This window comes from Lagopus leucura, unplaced genomic scaffold, assembly GCF_019238085.1.
Source record: "Lagopus leucura isolate 7727_CA_CO unplaced genomic scaffold, USGS_WTPT01 Super-Scaffold_100157, whole genome shotgun sequence".
Taxonomy (NCBI): domain Eukaryota; kingdom Metazoa; phylum Chordata; class Aves; order Galliformes; family Phasianidae; genus Lagopus; species Lagopus leucura.
The window spans coordinates 5,609,086-5,631,830 of NW_024962334.1; the positions used below are offsets into that span (position 1 = coordinate 5,609,086).

General features: G+C 38.5%; 1 protein-coding gene across 2 annotated transcripts in view; it reads right to left on the reverse strand.

Annotated features, from left to right (window-relative positions):
• The window catches only part of ELMO1 (engulfment and cell motility 1), a 290,415-nt gene that overhangs the window by 191,251 nt on the left and 76,419 nt on the right, over positions 1–22,745 (reverse strand). For both annotated transcript variants that reach the window (XM_042888913.1, XM_042888914.1), the window contains exons 7-9: positions 20,164–20,333; positions 9,279–9,314; positions 2,340–2,439 (exon numbers count right to left, since the gene is read on the reverse strand). In XM_042888913.1, the coding sequence (XP_042744847.1) occupies positions 2,340–2,439; positions 9,279–9,314; positions 20,164–20,333 (306 nt within the window). The remainder of the gene's footprint in view (positions 1–2,339; positions 2,440–9,278; positions 9,315–20,163; positions 20,334–22,745) is intronic.

Here is a 22,745-nt window from a genome sequence, read left to right on the forward strand (position 1 = left end):
ACCACGGCAAAAATAACTGAAGGAAACAGATTTGATTTTCAGAGATGCCTGGACCACTTTGATGTCTGTAAATGAAAATAACAGGAAAATCCAAGGCAGTTTTGTTTCTGTGAATTCCTAACGCATAGTAAAGTTTTCAAGCACAGATCTCATTCTCAGGTAAGGAACTACAGTTGCACTTCACTACAGAAGGAACAAATGGCAGCTGTGAGACACAGAGATACTTTTCCCACTGCCACTCACTTTTCCTGCACAGCACATTTTGGAAGGCAGAGTAAGCAATTCATCAAGGTTGAGACTGCCTCACACAGTTACAAAACAGCACTTACACAAGTAATTCTAAGAGATTCTTAAGAACACCTCAACAAACACTACTAGCCTTAATTTCTACAAGAGGATAAAGAAAATAAAAGAGTTCCAAATTTTTGTATTTTATTTTGATATCAAATTATTATGACATATTTTAAGAACTTGGCAACCAAATCCTTTAGGGTACTGTGGAGTTCCAGTCTAAACGAGCTTATTGTCAGGAGGAAGAAAAGAGCCTTGAGAGATACTGTTGTAAGAAAGTTTCTCAAATTATATTTTCCCTGAAGATAAGGAACAAAGCCCTACTTGAAAGTGTCAATTCTTATTTGCAGTAGTTACAATAGAAGGCTTAACATGCCCACAGGATGGGAGAAGGACTTCTTTCAACACCATCTAGTTACTTATTTGAAGCATTCAGAGGTTCCCTAGAGATCTCCTCCAGCTTCTACATTTCTAGTTAGGAAATTATTTATTCAAGATATTAAAAAAAAAAAAGTTATTCAACTTAATGCATTCCCATTCCAGTTTGGCTTCCATTTGACAAGAAAGACAGCTTCAAAGGGCAGAAGCACTTGAAGCAGGGTTGCAGTGATTCAGCTAGCAGAAAATTAACTCTTATCCATCCTGCCATCCACTTGAGCTAGCCCATCAGCAACCTCAAGTGGCCTATTTGAGTTCGTAGGTTCCCCCAGCACATAACACATTCTAGGCTGGACTTTCAGTCTCACAAAGCCAGTTAAAACACAGGTGTGCTACCTTCTTTGCCATGTTAAAATCATCATCATTAATCTACCTAGCCTACAAGATTAACAAAGTCCAAAACATAATATTAATCTCTCTCATAAATAACAGCTAGCATTTTAATGACCAAAATTGAACGTAAAAATCTAGTTCTCTTTTTCATAGAATCATAGAATTGCTCACATTGGAAAAGACCTTCAAGACCATTAAGTCCATCCCCAACGAACCATACTACCCTAACTGTAACAACCCACCACTAAATCATGTTCCTGAGCACCACATCCAAATGGTTTTTAAACACATAATTCATAGCTGTGTATTTCTTTCACTTCTGACAACAAATGTAAATTTAGGCTTCCTTTAGGTGGAAATAATTTTCCAATCAAATTTAAACTTAGAGTCTGACACATTTTGTTAGAAAGGAAAGATATCTTTCCCTCAGGTGACATCATTACAGTGAATTGACTCTGACATCATTTGGACTCATACAAATGCACTTTAATGTAAGATACATTCCAACTTCAACCTGCTTTAAAAAAAAAATATTTGGAAAGAGTTTTTGGTTTTGTTATAATCAGAAGAGCCAATTTATTTGCTTCCAATCTGCCAATATTTAGGATGAGAATAAGTAAAAACAGTTAAATCAGCAATAACAAAATCTTTCTAAAGGCCGTTACATTTCTGCATTTAAAGAGTACTTTGCTGTTTCTGCTGCTTTTGTGCATGTACCACGTGCAAGAAAAAAAGAAAAATGTTGCAGATCATGGAAAAAATCTTTTTCAAAACCTTAGGCCTTAGTCACAGGATTCAGGGAGCTGGAGTTCAGCTTGATCAACTCGGGAGATTTCAGTTTACAAATTGCAATTATTACTAACTCATTTCTCTTCCTTCCCTATCCTCAAAGGAAACATTTCAGTGCTGTTTTTATTTCAAGATACATATTGTGACTCACTTTAATTTACATTAAATCTAAATACTATTTTCTGCTTTAGCTGCCTGGTATCTGCACAAGGAGGTCACACTCAAACTGAGCAAGCAGCAGCCCATGTAATAAGCCTAACACAGCGTTCATCCAATTTCACTTGCACTGAATTCATTAGAAGTTTGGGCTAGATCCTGCAGTTCCAAATATTTGTACATTTAAATAGGATGTTAATCTCATTTTCATATACCTTTTTGCCCAAGCAATCACCTACACAATGCACCTGAAGGAGAGAAAGCACAACTCACCTCAAAAATAGTGTAGAAGCAAATTTGTACAAAACACATAGCATTGATTACAAATTTACCTTTTTAATGAATGCCACAGAGAATGTATCCCACGATACAATCCCATGATCCATCAGCTCAACAAATGCAGTCAGTGTAAAGGACAACATATCTCCAAAGCTGCAAGAGATAGGAGTCGTGACTACAGTTACCAGTTAGGCAGCACGGCAATGACCGAGGGAATAAAGTAGTAGGAAGCTTTCAAAAAGGCAGGAAAACGCAGCCAAACATGGACTAAGAGGCAGCAAAAGAGCAAGAGAGGCCATGCAACAAATAGTCTCCAAAGCAATTTGGCATGGACATCAAGAATAATCACCTGAAAGAAAGCAATTGAGTGAGAGAAGAGCTAGGTCCTAGGGAAACATCACATAGAAAAGCTAGGTCCTAGGAAAACACCACATGCAGTGCTCAAGGAAATCAGATAGCCCAACTGAACTTCTTTTATCTAATTCCAAATTTTACAGCTAACAGGAGAGAATGTTTGCTTTTTTTTTCCAGTTGTTCATTCAGGAACACAGCTCACATTGCTTAGAATTTGTGAGCCACTACACTGCATAGTTACCTGTGAATTTGAGATTCAGTGCATCTTTGTATTAACTATTTCCACACAGGTTTAAACTCATCACAAAGAACATGCTCAAAATCGACGAGCTGCACATTAATTTTCCTTGTTAAAATCAAGTTTTACAGATCACCTTCATTTCTATATATACTCACAGTACCCAACGGTCAGCAGCCACAAAGATTTCAATGAAACCATTTGATGAGCTAATTAGTCAACAGAAAAAGCAGTGCACAGGGCTTTAAAAGCAGCAGTGTGTTACCTTTAAGGGCACGCCAAAATGCCTGCAAGGTGCTCTGTCACTAAGCCATTTACAAGCTTAGGCATGCAATCAAGCTAAATAACATGAATAGCCCCACTGACTTTAACGCAGCAGCTCACCTAATAAAAAGGCAAAATTAAAACCTGTAAGATTGGAACTACAATGCTCAGTATGTTGGAAAACTGAGTCTGTAGTAGAATAGTTGTAGTTAAGGAAGGCAATTAGTAATCCTTGTGTGATTTGATCCCCTACTGTCCTGTACCATCCCAACCCAAATTAGTGAACATTCACTCAGAGGGAAGGCATTCACTGCAGGACAAAGGAATAAAGCAGGAAAGCAATTTAAATGTGGCAATTCCAATAGCCATTCTTTACAGATTTGATATAATCTGCATTAAGGCTTCTTGACACCAAAAGAAAAACCTTTAGTGACCCTTTCCCTTAGGATAGTTCATCAAAACTCCTCAAAACCCTTCACTGAAATGAAACTTGCCATTCTTGACATTTTGGGTTAGGAGGTAACCATCACACACCTTCCCTTCCAAAGTAAGGGCATCTACCACGTCTGATTCTTTATGACCAAATGAAGAAGTCATATCAAAGAGTAAACAAGAAAAACAGTGTCTTTTTTAAAAAAATAAACCACTGTAATTCTACAAGGAATACTTTGTTCACTCATACATGACTGTTTGTCTTTTAATTCTACAAATCTTTCAGGAATTAAATTAGGCTTAAAATGTCATCATTAGCATTCCAAATAACCAAGGATTTCATAAAAAGAAAACAATACTGCTCTGTAGGAAATATAATCAGCTCCAGTCCTTCCATTCTTCCCAGCCCATTCTTTTTGCATATAATGCTTATTTATGAATGTCTAAATAAAAATGCATCCTTTGGAAAGAGCTTCTTTTTAAAAACTTGCATGGATATTCATGGCAGAATACTTCCATGATTATATGGAATGTCAGAATTTTATAAGGCCAGACTAAATCATGTACAAATTAAATGAAAAAAAAATAAATCAATTAGGAAAAGTGTTGTATAAGATTAAAAGGAGATACATTATTTGCTTAGTTTAATACTGGGAGATTTATCTTTATTTAACTTGGATTTTCTTACAAACTGTTTACAAATTTTGTCAACTAACCTGTGTTTAGTACATCAATATTCTTCTATAAACTAACTGTAAATGAAAGGAAACTCCTATTAGCAACAGGTATAGAGTAGAGGGATTGTTTAGTATTAAACCTACACATACATATGTATTTTTTTCTCCAGAACAGCAGCGGCTGGAATTCAGTTTAGTTAAATTCCTTTACATTCAGCAGACTCACTTATTCTTCTCACCAATACTCTTCATTAATCCTGTCAATTATTTATCTCCCTGCATATCTCTGAATGTGAAACGAGGTTAACAGAGCTGAAAATACAAATATACAAGCCTGCTTTTAGCAGATGTACCACTGGCACAATTGTCTGGGATCCAGACAGTGAAAGTACTTTCCAACTTAAAACAAGGCACGCTGCCCCAGTGGGTGTCACTATGACATTTTTCAAATTATTAAGAGCAAAGAGGTGCAACACTGGGACTAATCAAGCACATATTATGCACCACCACATACACATAGCATGAATTTTTAAAATATCTATCTATCCACAGGCACAGGCACACACATGTGTACACTAAAGAGCGTTGCAAAAGTTAAAAGCCAGGCTTAAAGGATAAGCATTAGGTGTAGCACAGCAAGACATGAAAACAATCTCCAGGGTAACTAGCAAGATAAAATAGGAGGGAGCGGTGTTGATTCACTGTTACGTATTTAAACACAAGTAGATAGGTAGAAATAGACTTCCAAGCATTTCTGTTTCAATACACGCATGCAGACACATTCATACTATTGAGTGGCAGACTGAATAGATGCAGGAAATTTCAGGGGAATCAAAGCTTGTTCATAAAATGTAGCAATCTCAGAAAATAAGCGGCACTGTTTAACTCAGAATCTCAGCGAGCAATTATTGTAGTCATACAAAAAGTCCAAAAAATGCTGGGGCTTGCTTCACAAAATCTTTCAGGAGAGCACACAGCACAAGGCACAACTATTGTGTAAATATCAACCTCCTGCTATTCTTGCAGAATGACCTAATGGTTTGACAGTAATTCCTGATGAAGGTGCTTTTAAATGCATATTATTGTGGCAAGAGGGAAGAGCAATCAGAAAGACACACTGTATAATTGCAATTTCATCTCTCACTAACACTGATATTTTAATGATCTGTGTCATTAAACTGTTTGCACAATCCCTCTCCAGGGCCCTGGCTTGTGTGCTTCTGCTGGGACAGCTGATGATGTCTCCCATTTTCTGCTATGTGGCCCCAGTCACTGCAGATACGGGCGAGTTGGTGACGAGACACCTCCTCACTCAGCATCTCACAGCCAAAGTCTCAGATGAAGCAAACACCTGTGGTCTGCAAGGCCATCGACCAACCCAGTGTGAGCCATTCCAGCATGGATGCCTACTGCTCTGATCCAAGGCCTGAGCACCTCAAGCCCTGGGACAAATTTGCAGCTGTGTTTCCAATTATTTTACCTGCGTGTCTTAGGCAAAGATCAGGGCAGCATCTGCTGATTTATGTTCCTAAGAATTTTCTGCATTCTTACTTTCTGAAACTGAGGAATTCCATATATTTTTAATTTTTCTTTCCTAAAAAGAAAAGGAATGTGCATGTGACCCTGACCACCATGTCTATCACTTGCCTTCATCACTATCAACTGTACAAGGAAAACTATCTTTTTAATCAGGTGTGCTATGCAGTTTACAGATATATATATAGAGATAGATAGATAGATGAATACACAGAGATATATTTATATAGAGAGAACTATGTCTGATATCCTGAAAGATGCCTACAGCAATTTTAATTTCTTTTCAAATTAAATTAATGGGACGTGAGCAGCAAAATCCCTTAGATGTTTTTGAACAGGATGCATCTACCAGCCCATTTTTGGGTCAAATTTAATTGTGCAGAGGAAAGGTAGCAAAGAGAAACACTAACCGGGCAGGAGGCAAGAAGGGGACTGGAGCCTACTGCCAGCTGCAGGGGTTAAGGAAGTGGTTAACTTCCAATCCCTTGTCATTTAGCAACTGTGCTCACAGCCCAACACTGGGCAGCTGAAAGGGCCTTACTGCAAGGATGGCCAACATCAGAGTATAAACAGCCCTGCAAATGAGACTCTTCAGGTATAAATGGCCATAAATAAATTTGAAGAGGGAAGCTGGATCTACCTAAATCATAAGAGGACAAGGGCTCTGGAAAAGCCATGGGGGCAAGAACCTCAGCCTCAATGAAGCTCAATGATAGGATACTCTGCAAGCATAGTGTGATCCTCTTTCATTGCTATGACTCTTCTTCATTGCTTCTACACTTCCTTGCTTCTTAAATAACCTTTCCAAAGGTAAAGCTAAGCCTCCACATCAGACTAGGGTCAATTCACACCTACTTACTCTGTATGTCATAAACCGACTGAACAACCTGCAGGTAGCTGCTCCTGTTTTTGTAGGTGATGACAGAAAATGCTCTTAACTGCTACTCTGCAATTGACACAGATTATTTTTTTGCAATGCACCAAACACTACTCAAGTATTTTTGTTGGTACAGTTTCACTGCATTCATTACAAAGGACCAACCGTACTGATTTTAAAGTAACTGCACTCCCAAAAAACCTGGTATTTGTATCCCTGGTATTACAGCCTCTCTAAGCTTGTGAATTAACTCCAATTACAAAAACAGACTTTGAATTTTAAACAGAACTTAACTATTCTTGAATAAATTCGGGTGTAGATATTATGAGGTATGACTTAATCCACTTTTAGGTACATTAAGCAATTGTCAGCATGGAAAGGTAGCCCAGAGGAGCTATTACACGTTGGCTCTTCAGGCAGATGATTAGAGTTACCTTTTCTCTTCTTTCCCATCTTTTAAGCTCATGTTTTTGCTCATTTCATGGTAATTTCCATAAAAAGATACACTATTCTTAGAAGGCTAAGAATAAGGATCTATGCAGAAGCATCACTCTCCAGTCAGCATGGTTTGACTACAATTAAGGAGTCAATTGATATGGCTGTTCCACAGGGAATTTTCTTTTAAACCGAGCATTAGCCAGCATGAGATAAAGGAAATCCTGAAACATAATGGGAATCTGTAAGACTAAAAGGACAGAGAAAAGAAACTCACATTTTAGAATATGAATTTCCTTCAGTGGATAAAAGGTATTAAACATGTCCTCTCTACAGAGGTGAGGTTTTAATTAAGTCATCTTCTCCAGGTCAGCATGTGCAAGCTGCCAGAGATAACGTGAAATACTTGGGCTTTATGAAACATCCCATCCTGTAAATCAAAAGAAACTTTTTCTTTCAATTAGCATTTGGCTTCTTTAGAGTAACTAATAATAAAGACAGCAGCAAGAGGCTGCAAAGTTTTTATGTTCTGTTTGTTGTATTACATGCTGAAATTTTTTTTTTTTTTCATCAATCTTTCTCCCAGTAATTCATGGTGAAAAGAATTTAGGATGCTTCACAACAATCATACAGCACTTTACCTTCAAAGGTTGTGAATAAACCAAGTTCCAGAGATACCAATTTCATGGCCTGCCCAGTGGGGCTGGTATCTCAGTACAATCACAAAACTCTGTGATTTTAATTGTATCATTTCATTTACTACTCAAGGAAATCAGAATATTAAATTGTGTGCCCTGATATAAATTGAGCCTCATCCATTTAGCATTCAAGGTTAAATAAACTTCAGTCACACACAAATTTATTTCTACCATGTTCACCGACGTGCTGAACTACAATGATCTGTAAGTACCCTCCAGAGGAGGGTAAGGCCTTGCTCCCATGGGTAAACATGACTAAATAGTGCCACAAAACCCACAGCTTAATTCAGGTCATCACATAATCGAGTTCTTAGACCAGGGCTCAAAGCAACTTTAAGTCAGCACTTCAGAACTTTCCTGAGACTGTTCAGAGGACAATCATATCATTGTGTGTAAAAAATTATACAAGATAATAGAATTTGGGAGCAGAGTGGTGCTGATGGAGTATAACTGCTGCTCACACACAAAAAAACCACCCTACTTTCATATCAACGAGGGAAAAAAAAACAGCATCAAAATGCACAGGAGGCATCCCAGCAGGAGCGATGCCGCCAAGAATTTGGAAAGCCTCGTGGCATTTTAATTATTTTTCTCAGAATCTCAACTTTTATATTAAGAAATGTTATTCCATATTAGGTTGAGGAAGAGAACGTAGAGGAAGGATTTAAGGTTTTTGCCAAATTTATGGCTACTGTTTAATGTATTAGGCAATGATTTAATGATTAACGTTTCAGCAGCTTTGTGAAAGCACGATTCAGCATGGATTTGGATGGGAAGCTGCATTTGCTGCATGATAAGCCACATCAGAGTGACAGATGCACACTTAATTGATTAATTACTCTTTTGCTTGCTTGGGTTTCAGCTATACTTGATGTGATGAACTTGCAAGCCAATCAGTGCACTAAAGAACATCCCTCAGGATCCCAATTTATTAAAGCCTATGAAGTGTGTGCTTAACTTGAAGCATACAGAAGAATTCAAACAAACATGCCCTAGAAGTTCCTAATAAGAAACCCTTCAGAATATTGCAGTTTCTCTTTATGCAGTTATCTGTAATAAATAAAACTAACTGGGACCAGAAAATAACTGGAATCCAAAACGGCACAGTGACCCTTATCTCACTAATATAAACAGTTAGAATTGCCTAATATTGATCACGTAAGTCAGACAAATTTAAAAGGGGAACATGGAGAAGGCAGGGAAATGATTGCTCGAATAATAAAATAATAAAAATAAAAAAGCCCCTTAGTTAGGAAATTGGGTAGGTCCTTGCAGAAGTTACAGAATTAAAGCACCCATTCCATAAGCAAAGCAAAAAAGGCCGCATCAGATAAGTATCAAAGAAGAGAAAACAGAGGTTGAAGATTGGCTGAATGAATAAGCACAGATGTATTTACATATAAAGATTAGCGCAAGGGCCTGAACTCACTCATGCAAAAGAAGAGGAAGTGTGCAAGGTGATGATCTAATCAGGTTCTTACCAGGGCTTCATTATCTTCTGCAATTTCTGATATCGTCTGTAAAATTAAAACTTGCACGTGAGGAGATGCACTTTAAAACACCCACATACTATTTATCTATGCATATACACACACACACTTAATTCATAAAATTCAAAAGACACAGTAGAAGGCAATAAATTACAATTTGCTGTGAACAAAAATAGTTCTGGTACCTGCTAAAGGAAGCTACATTCAAAATTAATTTTAAATATTTGTTCAGAACATTCCTGCTAATAAAAAAGCAAAAGAAAACAATAAAACATTAAACATTTCTCTAAAATGGCTTTTAAATTCAGTTGCATTTATACAGCAGTTCAAAACCACCTGCACTGCCTCCACAACACTTGGCTACCGTGTGGTAGTCTTATTCCCACAGTGTGTGTCAACTCACTCTTTTTAATTCACAAATTGATGGGCACAGAATCATAGAATGGCCTGAGTTGAAAAGGACACATGGAGACCTGAGGTACTGGATCAACCCACTTGGAAAAGGCAACGATCCATACAAAAATATGACTTATTGTTTCAGATATGAGGATGTTCACCTGCACTGCCAGCCCTCAGCATGGTGTGGTCACTTTCCTAGGAGCTTCAAAACAATTTGTTCCTAGTTGTAGCAAGGCTTCATGTACCTCAGTTAAAAGGCTTTTTTTTATTTAGACATTTCCTGGTTTTTCTGATACAGTGTTATGCAAAATCAGTGAACAAGAAGTCAATATATTACTGCATTTGGGAAACTGGACACCATACAGGAAGGGAGAAAAAATGCATTTGATCCATAGAATCAGAATATCCAAAGTTGGAAGGGACTCACAAGGACCTCCATGTCCAACTCCTGGCTCTGCACAGCACCACCCCCAATTCCAACCCCTACAATGAAAGCGTTGTTATATTGGGGTGCCTAAAGCTGCACAGGAGAGTAGAGCAGGAAAATTCCTTCCCTCAGTCAGCTCTAATCCACTCATCACAGTTTGCAAGTCAACCTCCTGCTATTAACTGCCTCCAGAACTGCTGATAATGCTACTAAACAAACCGAAGAGATAACCAATGGTAAAAATGGCATCCAACACAAGTAACTAACTTCTAAAACATCGCTTAAACCAATTAAAATAAATCAGTCTCATACTTCGCCTATTTCTTTGTTTCCCAAATCTGTTTCACAGGTTTCTTTCATGCATTTAGATGCAGCTTCTGGGCAGACCAGTGTCCCAGAGGAGATCAAGGAGATCCCTGCTTCCTCCCTGTCACCTTCTTCCCATCTCTTCCTCTTTGTGCTTGCCATTTGGTCCACAATTGTTCAAAGACTTCAGTTATCTGCAACTGTTGATTCCATTTGCTTTCCCAGAACTTGAACAAATTATTTTCTTTCTGTACAGCACCTCCTCCTACCCTGTATTTTCCATTCTCTTTGAGCATAAGCAATGCTGTGCTTTCTATCTAGGCTGTACATGTGTATGTAGCATCTTTTCAGGAAGAAGAGCCCTCAGGGAGGGCAGCTTTGTGGATGGAGAAAACAAAAATACAGCATCACAGGTACAGCAGCTTGGAATCAGTTCATTGCTAGCTGCAAGCTCAAGTGATTACCATGTATTCTGGCACTGAATGAGCTATTCTAGCTCAAATTAGAAAAATGACAGGATTTTATTACTGGGTTTCATGGCTTTTTTTTATTTTCTCATGCCCCAGATATCTGTGTAGCCAGTACTAATGACGGCAAACAAGAAACATGAGAATCATACCTTTGTAAGAAGGGGAGAAAGTTCCCCCTCAATATGCTTTAGTAACATAAAAGCTCTAAGTATTACATGTAATAAGAGAGCCCAAATTGAGCAGAATGTCCTTCCTGCACTTCTGCCAAGGGAGTGCTTCCTTGCTGCAGGAGACTGTGCTAAACCATAACAAGGACAACATCCCAAATGTGTTCTCTCAGCTCCCAAGTGTGCATGCATCTAAGCAACCTCATGCAGCACATGCCAACAAAATTTCATCGCATCCTTCTAAGCGAAGTGGCAAGGAAATTCAAAACTGGCTCTGTGTCTTTGTGACATCAAAGGGAAAAAAGAGTGGTGTTTGTATACTGGTAAAACTTCAAAAGGCAGGCACAATTTGCCAGAGATTGTTCACAACAGGCTATAATCGGGTGCATTTTCTCCATGACTAAATTCAGGGATTAAAGAATAAATATCTTAATTCTAGAACAAAAACATTTAGACATTGTCTTTCTTAGCATTTGCAGAATCCTTCCCCACCTTGAGTCAACTGGCAATTAGTTAACTTGAGGTGAGAAGATATACAATATGAAAGGAAAATACGGAGAAAATTTAATTATATAGGTCTCTTCTGATGAAGCAATATGAAGTACATTTTGACTTGAGAGGAAAAATAATCATATTACAGTGAACAATTTCTATCAATCTCTGTTCCTTGTGCATGTGACAGGAGCAGCAATCAAAAACATTAAATGCTGTAGTAATATTGTACAGGATGGTTACAGATGCCGTTATTTCACCGCAAAACTAGTGGAGGTCATTATCTAAAGGAGTGCACGCTATTTGCATCCCATCATTAAACTAAAGGCCTACGACAGAAGAACTCTTATTATAAGGAGCTCTGCTCATGGTCACCCATAGACCACACTTGAAGCTAATGCTCAAGTGGCAATCAAGCCAACTCTTCCAGCAAGGCAATCTAGAAAGGAACAAGCACAGCCTACCACCTCCATGAGATTTCATCTTCCTGTATATACACAACTGCTACTCCTCCCAGCAGCAACCAGCCAGTTCTGCAAAACACTTCCTGGGTAACTTATCATAGGCATGGTCAATAATGCTGAAAATCTTGGTGATCTAGAAAAAGACTGCAATGAACTTCATGCCTACATTTATCATTTTTTAGAAGTTGTGTCTTAATTGCACTTGCACAGATGTGAATAAAACCATAGTCAAACATAAACATTATGAGGGCAAATTAACTAGCATTTGTGAAGTGGTGAAAGCCATAAAAGCAGACAGCAATTTTAATACGGGGAGAAGTAACAAAACAAATGCCAACATAATGCAAAATAAACATTAACGACAAATTACTGCATTAGACATTTTGCTACAGTAATACCTCCCTGTTTGGCCTCAGAGGAATTCTGTAATACATTTCTGGCTGAACCCCAAGGAGCAGCAGCTCCCTTTGGACCTCCCCAAGCCATACAGATCTTACTCACACTGCACTGCGGGTTACATTATGTCAAAAACGGCTTCCAGCTGAGACCAGCTTAGCAAGGGCCTGTCTGGATCAACATCTACCTGTTCATGTGCAAAAAAAACCACCACCAACAACAACAAACACCTACAATGACGAAAGATATCCCAAATCTTACTGACAGCTAGGGTAACACATGCTGTACAATAAAGGTTGGTCTGCACTGGGAGAAACTGCTAAAAATTCTGTAGTCAGAACATGCTCACTGGAGTTAGCTGCAGCCAAGCATCTGAACCTGCACTGTTTGAATACATGCAGAGAGGGAGAACAACACCACTGAGGATAAAAGTTTTCCATGCCGTTGTGTTCCTTGTGAGGACCATTACTAGCAAAGGTAGAAATGCACGAGATCTTCCTCCTGGACAGAACAAAAACTAAGTGGATAATGGATGAAGGATCTGTTAACAACATTAAATCCGTATCTGGTTACTGCTTTTCAGGAAAACGAGCCCCTGTCCTGGGTAAGAGGCGGTATTTAAGAATCACAAGAAGACAAACACAAAGGAGTTCATTTGTGGATTCTGCATGTATTAGGTGTGGCTATCACATAAACAAAGGCTGGGAATTGCTGTGGCAGGGGGTTAAAATGGATTATTTGGATGAAACCTGCAAAATAAGTGTGAAGGAGTGCAGCAGCACTGCACTTCTCACAGCCACCACAACAACCCACAGCCACCGCAACTCGAGACAAAAACATTCTGGAAAAGTTGCAGAAGCGGAGATTTTAATGAACTTGCCTCCTATTTTTTGCCGTTTCCTCCAAAAAAAACAAAACAAAACCCACTTTCATATGGAATTTTAAAAGGATGAATGGATGTGTTTTGTCTGCCCCTTGATACTCTGAAGAATATTTGGAAACATAAATCCACTGCACAAATGTCTCTTTTTAATCACATTTCACAAAAGTGGTTGCCAAACCAAAACCACCATTACTGTTTCCCCTCTTCTCCCTTGTTTCTGTCAACAAGGTGTTGAAATCAACACTTATCTGGGGACATTTAAATGCTAATATTTTTAAGCTCAGGTCAAGTAAGAAAAGGAATCCTGGAGTAAAGCCACGTAGGATGAGGGGAATGCAGGAATGCCGCAACAGTTCTCCTCATTTTCCTTCCAAAGGTGTGATGGTTCATTCTCCCATCATTAATATCTCCACAACGGAATAACAGCTTAACCTGATTTTTATATACTGCTCAGGATTTCTGCCTCACAGACAATGGTCACACAATCCCGACATTACAGAAGTGCTAAGAAATGAAGATTGCACAAAGTCCCAGTTGGATGGGAATCAATGTTGGCAGCAATGTCAGATTAAGTAATCTGTGCTTCCAGGTGAAGATTCACAGTAATGGCTGAGCCTAACAGCCCACTGATGTCAAAAGCAAAAATTATTTTCCTTCCTCCACTGGCTGGCTTATTTTCCAATGGATTAGCAAACTGAATTGGCACTCTAAGGAGTCAGATGAGCATTGGAGCTGATCAAGTGTTGAGATGATCAAAAGAGGGAGCAGGGACTATGCAGTCAGCAGCAGGGAAGGGTAGAAAAGAACTACTTCATTTAGCAAAGACTGACTAGCTTAGCACTGCACATGTCTTCTGAGAAAGAAAATCATTTTCCACTTAGACAGTTGTGCTGGTATAACTGTTTTCTGGGGCAACACGATGAGCTCAGTAAGGGAGCTAAACTGGGTCAAGAGATATTCTATTAAAAGTAGACCTTATTGTTACTCTTAATAATCCAGACAATTTTTCCAGTCTTGCAATAAATCGTATTGGCATGACTTTCCAGACAAAGCAGAACAGGAACAAGTGGCTGCAAGCAAAGGCAGCTTAAGTGTTTTGACAGCAGTACTGAAATACTCATCAGACTGGGATGGAAAAATGTATTAGCAGGTATGTGAGCAATTGTCCCAAAAAGTGTGTTAAAGTCGGAATAACTCCAACCTGCATTCCATTTTCCAGTAGACTGGTATGCTGCATTATCTAAGACAAGCCAAGAGCTAGTATATCACTGAACAATACAATTTGTCCTTTAAGGTACGCATAATTGCCACCTTGATGATGTCCAGTTGTAGGGCAGCCAACCCCACAACTGCACGTGTCCATTCAATAGATGACCCACTTTAGCTGAGAAGTAAATAACCCATACAAATGCACATTTACTGAAAAGTTTACCTGAATCTGATATAGCTACATTCATCACATTTCAATAGCATGATGACAAAAACCACCACTATATGAAGCAAGTTTTTCCCCTCTGATCTGTGCACTAAGCAGCTGCATCTCCCTTAAAATTAAAACCAGACAATGTGGAACCATGTCCGAGTAGCATCAATCAGCACACTCCTATGACACTGCTGTGCTACAATACAGCTACTCAGTATAGCCACAGCTATGAAGCAGATCCCTGAAGGACTTCCTTCCCTAAAGCAACAGAAATTATTCTGGTTACCGTCAAGACAGCCAGGCTTTGCATAACTTCAGCTAGGCTCAGCTTTTTGGCAAAAACTGCCCATGATTTCAGCCAAACGACAAGTGACAGAGACAGCAACACTGCCAAAAAACAAAACAAAACAAAACCACTACTGAAAATCAGGGTCTTCCTGCTTTTCTTCCTAGTCATGAGATGATGATGATGATTATTATTACTACTACTGGTAGTGACAAAAATACATTCAGGTTCCTCTCATTACATCAGTCTTCCAACATTTATGGTTTGCGACTTATATTTTCCTTATTTTATAGAGAACCAGTGGGGCTCTTTTTGGCCTTTTAAGGAAGGCTGACTCTTCTTCAGTTACACACCTCATCTGATACATTAAGGAGAGAAACACCACATCTTTACTAGTCTGTAACATCAGAAAGACTATACAGCTGTAATTTTCCAAAAACATCAATACTGGACTAGACTGTGGAATATCTCTCTGAGTGACCTACATTATCTCAGATGGGGCAGCAATGAGAAATGATCATTTCTTCCAGTTTGGCTCCTGAATGCATTTTTCATCAGTCAGTACAGCATTTAGGAGCCCCTAACATTGCTTTCCTTCTCCCTCCTTTCAGTGCATTGCAGTCTGTGGAGGGGAGCAGAAGAAATACAGCCTCTACTCTTCCCTTTTGCACTACCTATAAATCCAACCAGATAGCATATTCAGCTTCCCTCAAACAAGCAGAAACTGGGCTTTAAGTGAAAACTAGTGCTAGGAGTGCTATGGAAAGCTATTTGTGAAGAAGTCTCTTCTAAGGAAAATAACTGTTTGTATACATACCCCTTCTGTGATAAGGATGCACCAAGTCTAACAAATAATTCAACATCATGGATAATTACAAAAAGAAATCACCATTTAGTTGTTCTTCATGACTTAACTTGTATTGCAGTCTCTCCTATAACTTAGAGGTCACATAAACCACAAAAATAAACCTAAACCAAACTTTGTTGTTATTGTTTAATAAAAGACTCACAACACTGGAAACAAGGATGAGCCTGAAGGCAAAATAAAAATGAGCCACCTCAAACAGCAGGATTAAAGATGGATGTGGACAGTTTCTGAGACATGCTGCTTCTGTGATAAGATAAATATATCCACATTGACAAGATGCTCTCTCAAACTCCCATGAGCCCCACACATCCTGCAATCCGCTCACCACCAATCCCTAGGGCTTTGTCCCAGCACACACCATGCCTACAGTTCCTTTGCTCTAAGCACAAGGCACTCAGGGAGACCTAGCCCAAATTACTGTAGCTACATATAGCACTGGTAACACTTTTGATACACAATAAAGACGTAAATAAGCAAAATAACTATTACAAAAAAATCTAAAAAGACCTCTCTCAGTTTGTTAATTTTTTAATTTCATTATCCACAAACTGGAATGTATTTTTTTAATACATTCTAGCTTCCTTCAATATTCAGGGATATAACATATGGAAAATCACTAGCAAAATACTAAAAACTCAGGACTTTCATTCCCTTGCTCTGGCCACTATACTTTCATAGGCATCAGCTTCACTGAACTAACTAGTAAGTAGCACAATAAATAAAGTCAACTATAAATACAGCATAGGCCTCTTGTTGAAAGTTAGCTGCAGTCTTGATTTCCAGTAGCTGCCCTCTAAAATTTAATTACAGGTTCAAATTGTAACTTAAGAGCTGCCCTTAACATGAGCTCCACATGCAAAGAAAACCTCAGAGCAACCTTACACTGAGCATGATCGTACTTCTAATGAGCACTGTTTGCCCCTTTGGGGAAAATAGAGAATAAAGCTTGAATTAACAAAATCCATCATTTTCTAGCACAGCTGCACCACTCCACGAACAGAGGCCTCACTCAACCTGGGCTCTTCCAACACAGGGCTCTCCTCAGCTGCATAAACTCACAGGCAGCCAGCATAGCACACAAGAGAGGCTGCATGCAGAACAGCATCAGACTCATCTCCTGCGATCCCTCAGAGAGTTTATGCCAATCACTGGGCTCTAATACCAGAGCAGACAAAAAAGAAAGAGGAAAGCAAACAAACAAACAAAAAAATCACACATCTTTTCTGCATTTATTCACGTCCTTTTCCTTTGTGGTAGCTGCAAGTCTCAAAATGAGCAGAAATCTGCGCAAAACCAAAGTGAATATTTCTCAAGTTAACAAGCTGTATTGGCTTTGTGAAGTATCCAGACAGAATCAATTCAAGGTAGGCAGAAGGGCTGCTCTGGAGAGCAAGGAGTAGCACAGGAGAGGGCCTGGAGCTGGACCAGCTGGACTACACACAGCAGCATCAAACTGTCAGGGTTCCTCAGCTACATGGTTGAGTTGTAGTCTCATTCAGTCAAGGCTGACTGAACAGTAACTCAGTGGTGGGTAAGACATCTGCACAGTAATGATATACGTTGAGGGTATCTTTACAAAATACAGTGCCTTCTGAAACAGCCAGAGAAGTTTCTGTACTTTCCTCAAACTTCTGTCTGCTCCTTCCTCCTTCACCACTGCCGTATGCAGTGTGGACATTACACTAATTCCATTTGCTTTTCCTTGTTAGCCTAGAACACTCGAGACTGCTGTTTGCTCAACCCTCTTCTCCATATATTTCTCTCCTTTATATCCCACACATAGTTTGCTTGCTTACAGGTCATTTTGACAAGCTTTTTTGTTGTAATAATCAAGTAAAAAAAAAAAAGAAACTATGTTAAGGATTCTTCTGTAGAAGTACTTTCTCTATCAGCTTAATGTGCTAAAACATCAAAAGTCCAATGAACGATTGACTCTAAAGTAGCAGGTCAGGATCAACAGCTTGAAGTCAAACCAGAAAGGGAAGCAGCAGTACCACAGCAGGCTTAGGTTACTGAATCTCTTGATATCAGGATTTGCTGCTTTCATTAAATCTCAAGTGCTGTTAAACATGTTTATCAGACAGTGATGCAAAGCACAGAAGTGTAATGGAATGTACAGTGTAGCACAGATGATGTCTCTTCACAAAAGGAGACTTGGTTAAAAACAGAAGCATGGGCCACTCAAAATGTGCAGAATGTCTAGGTTGGTAAGCATGAAAAAGCCTGCAGTCAGTACTGACTGCTCACCAACACATGAAGATGCTGGAAATATTTACTGTCTGCATCTTTGTTCATTGCCTGAACTAGACAGCATTTCTCCACGCAGGCAGAAACACTGAAAAATAGATTAGACAAACAGTTTGATCAATGCCTCTCTGGTGATACATTACACCAGTTAAAAGGAAGAATCTGAAATTCCTCCAAATGAAAGTCACTTCTAAAAAACAGCAGTAGTAATGCAACAGACTAGTGCAGCCTACCAGCCTCCTATGTACTTGAAAACATGTGCCCTCAGCAGGAATTGCTACTAGACAAGTTGCTGCATACTTCTTTCAATATCAGTGCTGGTTAAAGTAGTTTTTCCTCCCAGAATGCTATTTTTAATCCAGAACAGTATGGTGCAGCTTGGCCTAGCTCTCAGCTACAAAGCAATAATACAGATACATCTAAAGGGTAAGCAGGGCTTCAGCCTTGATGTAGCTAAAAGAAATGTTAAAAAAATTTAAAAAGAAAGAATGGTTTTTGTTTCAGTACGAAGTATAATGCTGTAATCTCAACACCTTCAGCAGTGGAGTAAATAAGCCACTGAACTAAATCCACGACAAAACAAACTATAGATACAGTGATTTTTAGATTGCTTGTGATCTTTACAGATTTATCTGCACACATCGATCTATATGATTTTATATTAGTTCACTGGGAAGTGGTGGATGTAACTTTGTTTGTACTATTACTAACTTAAGCCTTTAGCTTTAATTTAATTTGGTCCTTAAACACGAAGCATATGAACATAAGATGACTTGACAAATGTATGGGGAAAAAAAGGCTTCTAGATACTAACTTAACATAGTATGTCCCACAGACCACACCATTGCAAAAAATAAGACCATAAGCCCAAGACACTGAAGATGAAACCAGGACATACTGTAACTCCAGTATATCACTGGACTTAGGCAGTGAGGATTCAAAGTCCAACGGATCGCTGTAAACGGAACAGGCAGCCATCAGCAAAAGTATGCTCTGACATTTTCCAAAACAGCAAACTAGATTGCAGACATTTTTTTGAGGGGTAAGGACAAATTTCCAGTACATCTTGCTGAGATCTTAACAGATGATTGTATTTCAAAGCCCATTCACTACTTTTGCTTTACTCCCTATATTATTCACTTTCTCAAGCCTGAGGAAACACAAGCACATCTGAAAAGATTTAGACTGATTGCAGCAACTGGCTTCTGATGGCTTGTCCACAAGACTGAATATCCTCAATGAATGAGAAGGCCATTTTCAGAGTATTTACTTTCTCTCAGCAGAGTGTGAGGGAATTACTGATTTCTTCACTTGTAACAGAAGTTCACACTGCAATGCACTAAAAACTCTCACTTGAATTCAAAAGTCTACTTGAAGTATTAACTGTTAAAACAAAATTTAATAGTGCAACAATTCATCTGATACATTTCTGGTAGCAGCACCCACATTAAGACAACAGAAAGTCACCTGGTTCAACCACAGTTCAAAGATTCACCAGTGGTGAAAATTGGTAAGATGTTTCGGTAAAGCATACAGATGGGATTTTCAGAAGTCAGCTCTCAATTTTAATAAGTCATTATTGTTTGACAAACCTTAGCCAGAATTAAAGTAATAAAAACAGAAATAAGATGCTAACACTAAGTTTTGCTGTTACAGGCTCTACAACGTTCCGAGAAACATTAAATTTAAAACACAGTTTTCACACATCACTTAAATATCATCATTTAAAGACACTGTCAATGATGTATATCAATTTCAAAGGGAAGAAAGTAGGACCACATCCTCCCTCAGTATTTTACAGCATAGTAGGTACTTGTGACTTTGCTCATACCCTTCTTCCACCAGCCCACTGTTAAGGAAAATTAAAAGTACGTACTACATTCTCACTGAAACTGAATATACTCTCCTAGCAGCAGAGAACTATATAGATCTTTCGTTTTAAGCCATCTTAAAAGTTGTATGTAAAAATACTTTAGGCAATCAAAACAAGAGAGAGCCAATCCACATTTCATACAGGAAAAATACTACAATTTAAATGGAATACTTACTCTGTGCCACTTTCAACCATTTGTGTTAGAAGAGAAATGCCATCTAGGTTTATAAATTCTTGGGCAAATGTAACATCCCGTGAGTAGTTGGCTAAGTCTTTCAGTGCTTCTAACTTTGCATCCATACTAGAAGACTGGATCCTCTCATGGAGCTGCTGTGCGTTTTGAGCCTGAAAGAGAAATAAAACGCATAAAATAAAAACAAAATAACTTTTGTTACAATGGCAATAATAAATAAAATGTTAGCACACACAGGAATGATGACCATTAATGATATATAGCACTTGCAAGTAGCTCAGATGGATATTATTTTTACAAAATCTTATTGCTCATTTATTATTCCACCATTACGTATCATTATTTGGGTTGTTGCAAAATGGTAAGTTGAGCAATGGATAGGTATCCCACCATGCCAGGGAAAACTCAAGCATTATGGAAGACAAGACAGCCTTTGGCTTGAAGAGCTTTGTGTCATATTAATAGAAGTGGAAATAAAATAAATTAGATCAGGCAATATCAGTCTACCAATGGCAGCATTTTTTTTCCTGAGAACACTTGACACTGGTTTACATACTTCTTGTCACCTTTAGTAACAAAGACCATATACTGTCCTAATCAGGTTATATCAATAGAGGTCAGCATCAAGTCTTCTGCTCCTTCCTCCTCATTTCTCTCCCATTTGTCCAGTGCCCATTTTAATCCCTGAATTCTCTCTACAAGGAGCATAGGAATGATTAATTCTCACATGCTATGATGTTACCATTCACACATCTTTGTTTAATATCTACTACTACTATTAGTTCAATATCTACTGCTACTTTGTCCATTAACTCTTCCAACACAGTAGGAGGAGACAAAAAAAAAATCCAAACTGAACAATGACGACGTGAGAAAAGCTAAGGGGATATTTAAATGAAGAATATTAAATTGCCTTCCTGTTGAGCTGTACAAATAATTATGTTTCCCATTTTCAATTTGATGTTTTCAGTTACCTGAACACAGTATCCAAGTGTCATTTAATTGCTAGTCTAGCCAATACATCTAGCCAATTCTCCACTTTATATGCAGACACTTGTAAAACTCTGTTTTCCAAAATTCACTTTTTATCTGTACTGAATGAAAGGTCGATGAGAAGCTATGAATCGTTAGAAAACCAGATTAACAGTAAATTCTGCTCAGAATTATTTTCTCTGAGATTATTCTTCTTCTAAGCAAGAGAAGAATCAAAACGGGAGGGAAAAAAAAAGTTTGTGCTGACAGACAATTCATTTTCTAAGGAATTTATATACCCTCCAAGAAGAGATGATCATCTCTGCAGATCAACATCCTCAGATACTAGACATTTAAACAGAACACAGAAAAAATAAATAAATAAATAAAACAGTGGTGTTGTTATAGATGAAAACTCCTACCAACATAATCTTAGCTGCCTTACAAATATTAATAAACTAAATGTCCCAATACTCTCCTAGATCAGAAAATTTTATTATTTCCCATTGTTTACACATAAAAAATTAATGTATTGTCTACAGTTTTTGGTCAGAACCTATCTGCTGAAAAGAAGCCATGTACAGGGAATAAATAACTTCTAGTTAAGATAACTGTGGTTAGCATCGTTAACTAAGAGAAACAGAATATCTGTAGTCCTGAGCTATTCTATTCCTTAAGCATTAGATGGTACAGCTACAGCAGTTACATCACCTATAACAAGGCAGAATTCTGTCATCCAAACTGTCTCTTGGCCACCTAAGTTAGCTACCCTCATCAATTGGTTTGAGCTGCAGTAGAGAAATTATGGCCTTCTCTTTGTAATGACAGTGGTTGTCTGAATGGTAATCACACATAAGCAGGTGATAGGCTAAATCACTTGCCAAAACCCACACACAAAAAAAAAAATCCTCTAATTTCCAGCTTCACAAAGTACTTCCTCCAAATCTTCCTTAGAGAGGGTAAGGAAGTATTGATAAAGTACTATGGTAGAAGCATCTACTAGAATTCAGGGCAACCGCTATTACTGCAAGAAGTGATGTTCAACTGCCAGCTCATTCCTCACCAGAAAAAAAAAAAAAAGAAGCCTTAATTAAGCTATTTATTCTCAGGACTCCCCAGAATAACTGGAAGATGTCCTCTTTCTCAGAATATACGCAACGCCTGAATTCCCCTCCACCTCAGAAATGCAGTACTTTGGAAAGTCCTCAATATTGCCCTAGGAGCTTCACTCCTCTGACTTTGAAAAAGATTGCTTAAATTATTCAACCTATCTTAATGGCAGGTGCACATCTCCCACCATCTGTCACGGTTTTGGGACAGTACCACCCCTAATCCCTTACTACCTGCTTACTGAAGGCTATAGTCCTCCCGGATCTCTATGGGAAGGTCTTCTGAAGGCTTGTAGGCCTCATGAAAATAAAACAAATTGAAAAAGATGAACAAAGCAGCATGAATGTGACTAAGCAGCATTCAACCAGCAAACTGGAGGGGCTGAAACTTGGGCAGCAGAGCTGTGACCCAGATAAGTGGGTAAGGGTGACCTCACGTACAGCACAGCAGAAAGCAAGCACGTATATGGGAACAGTGCCAGG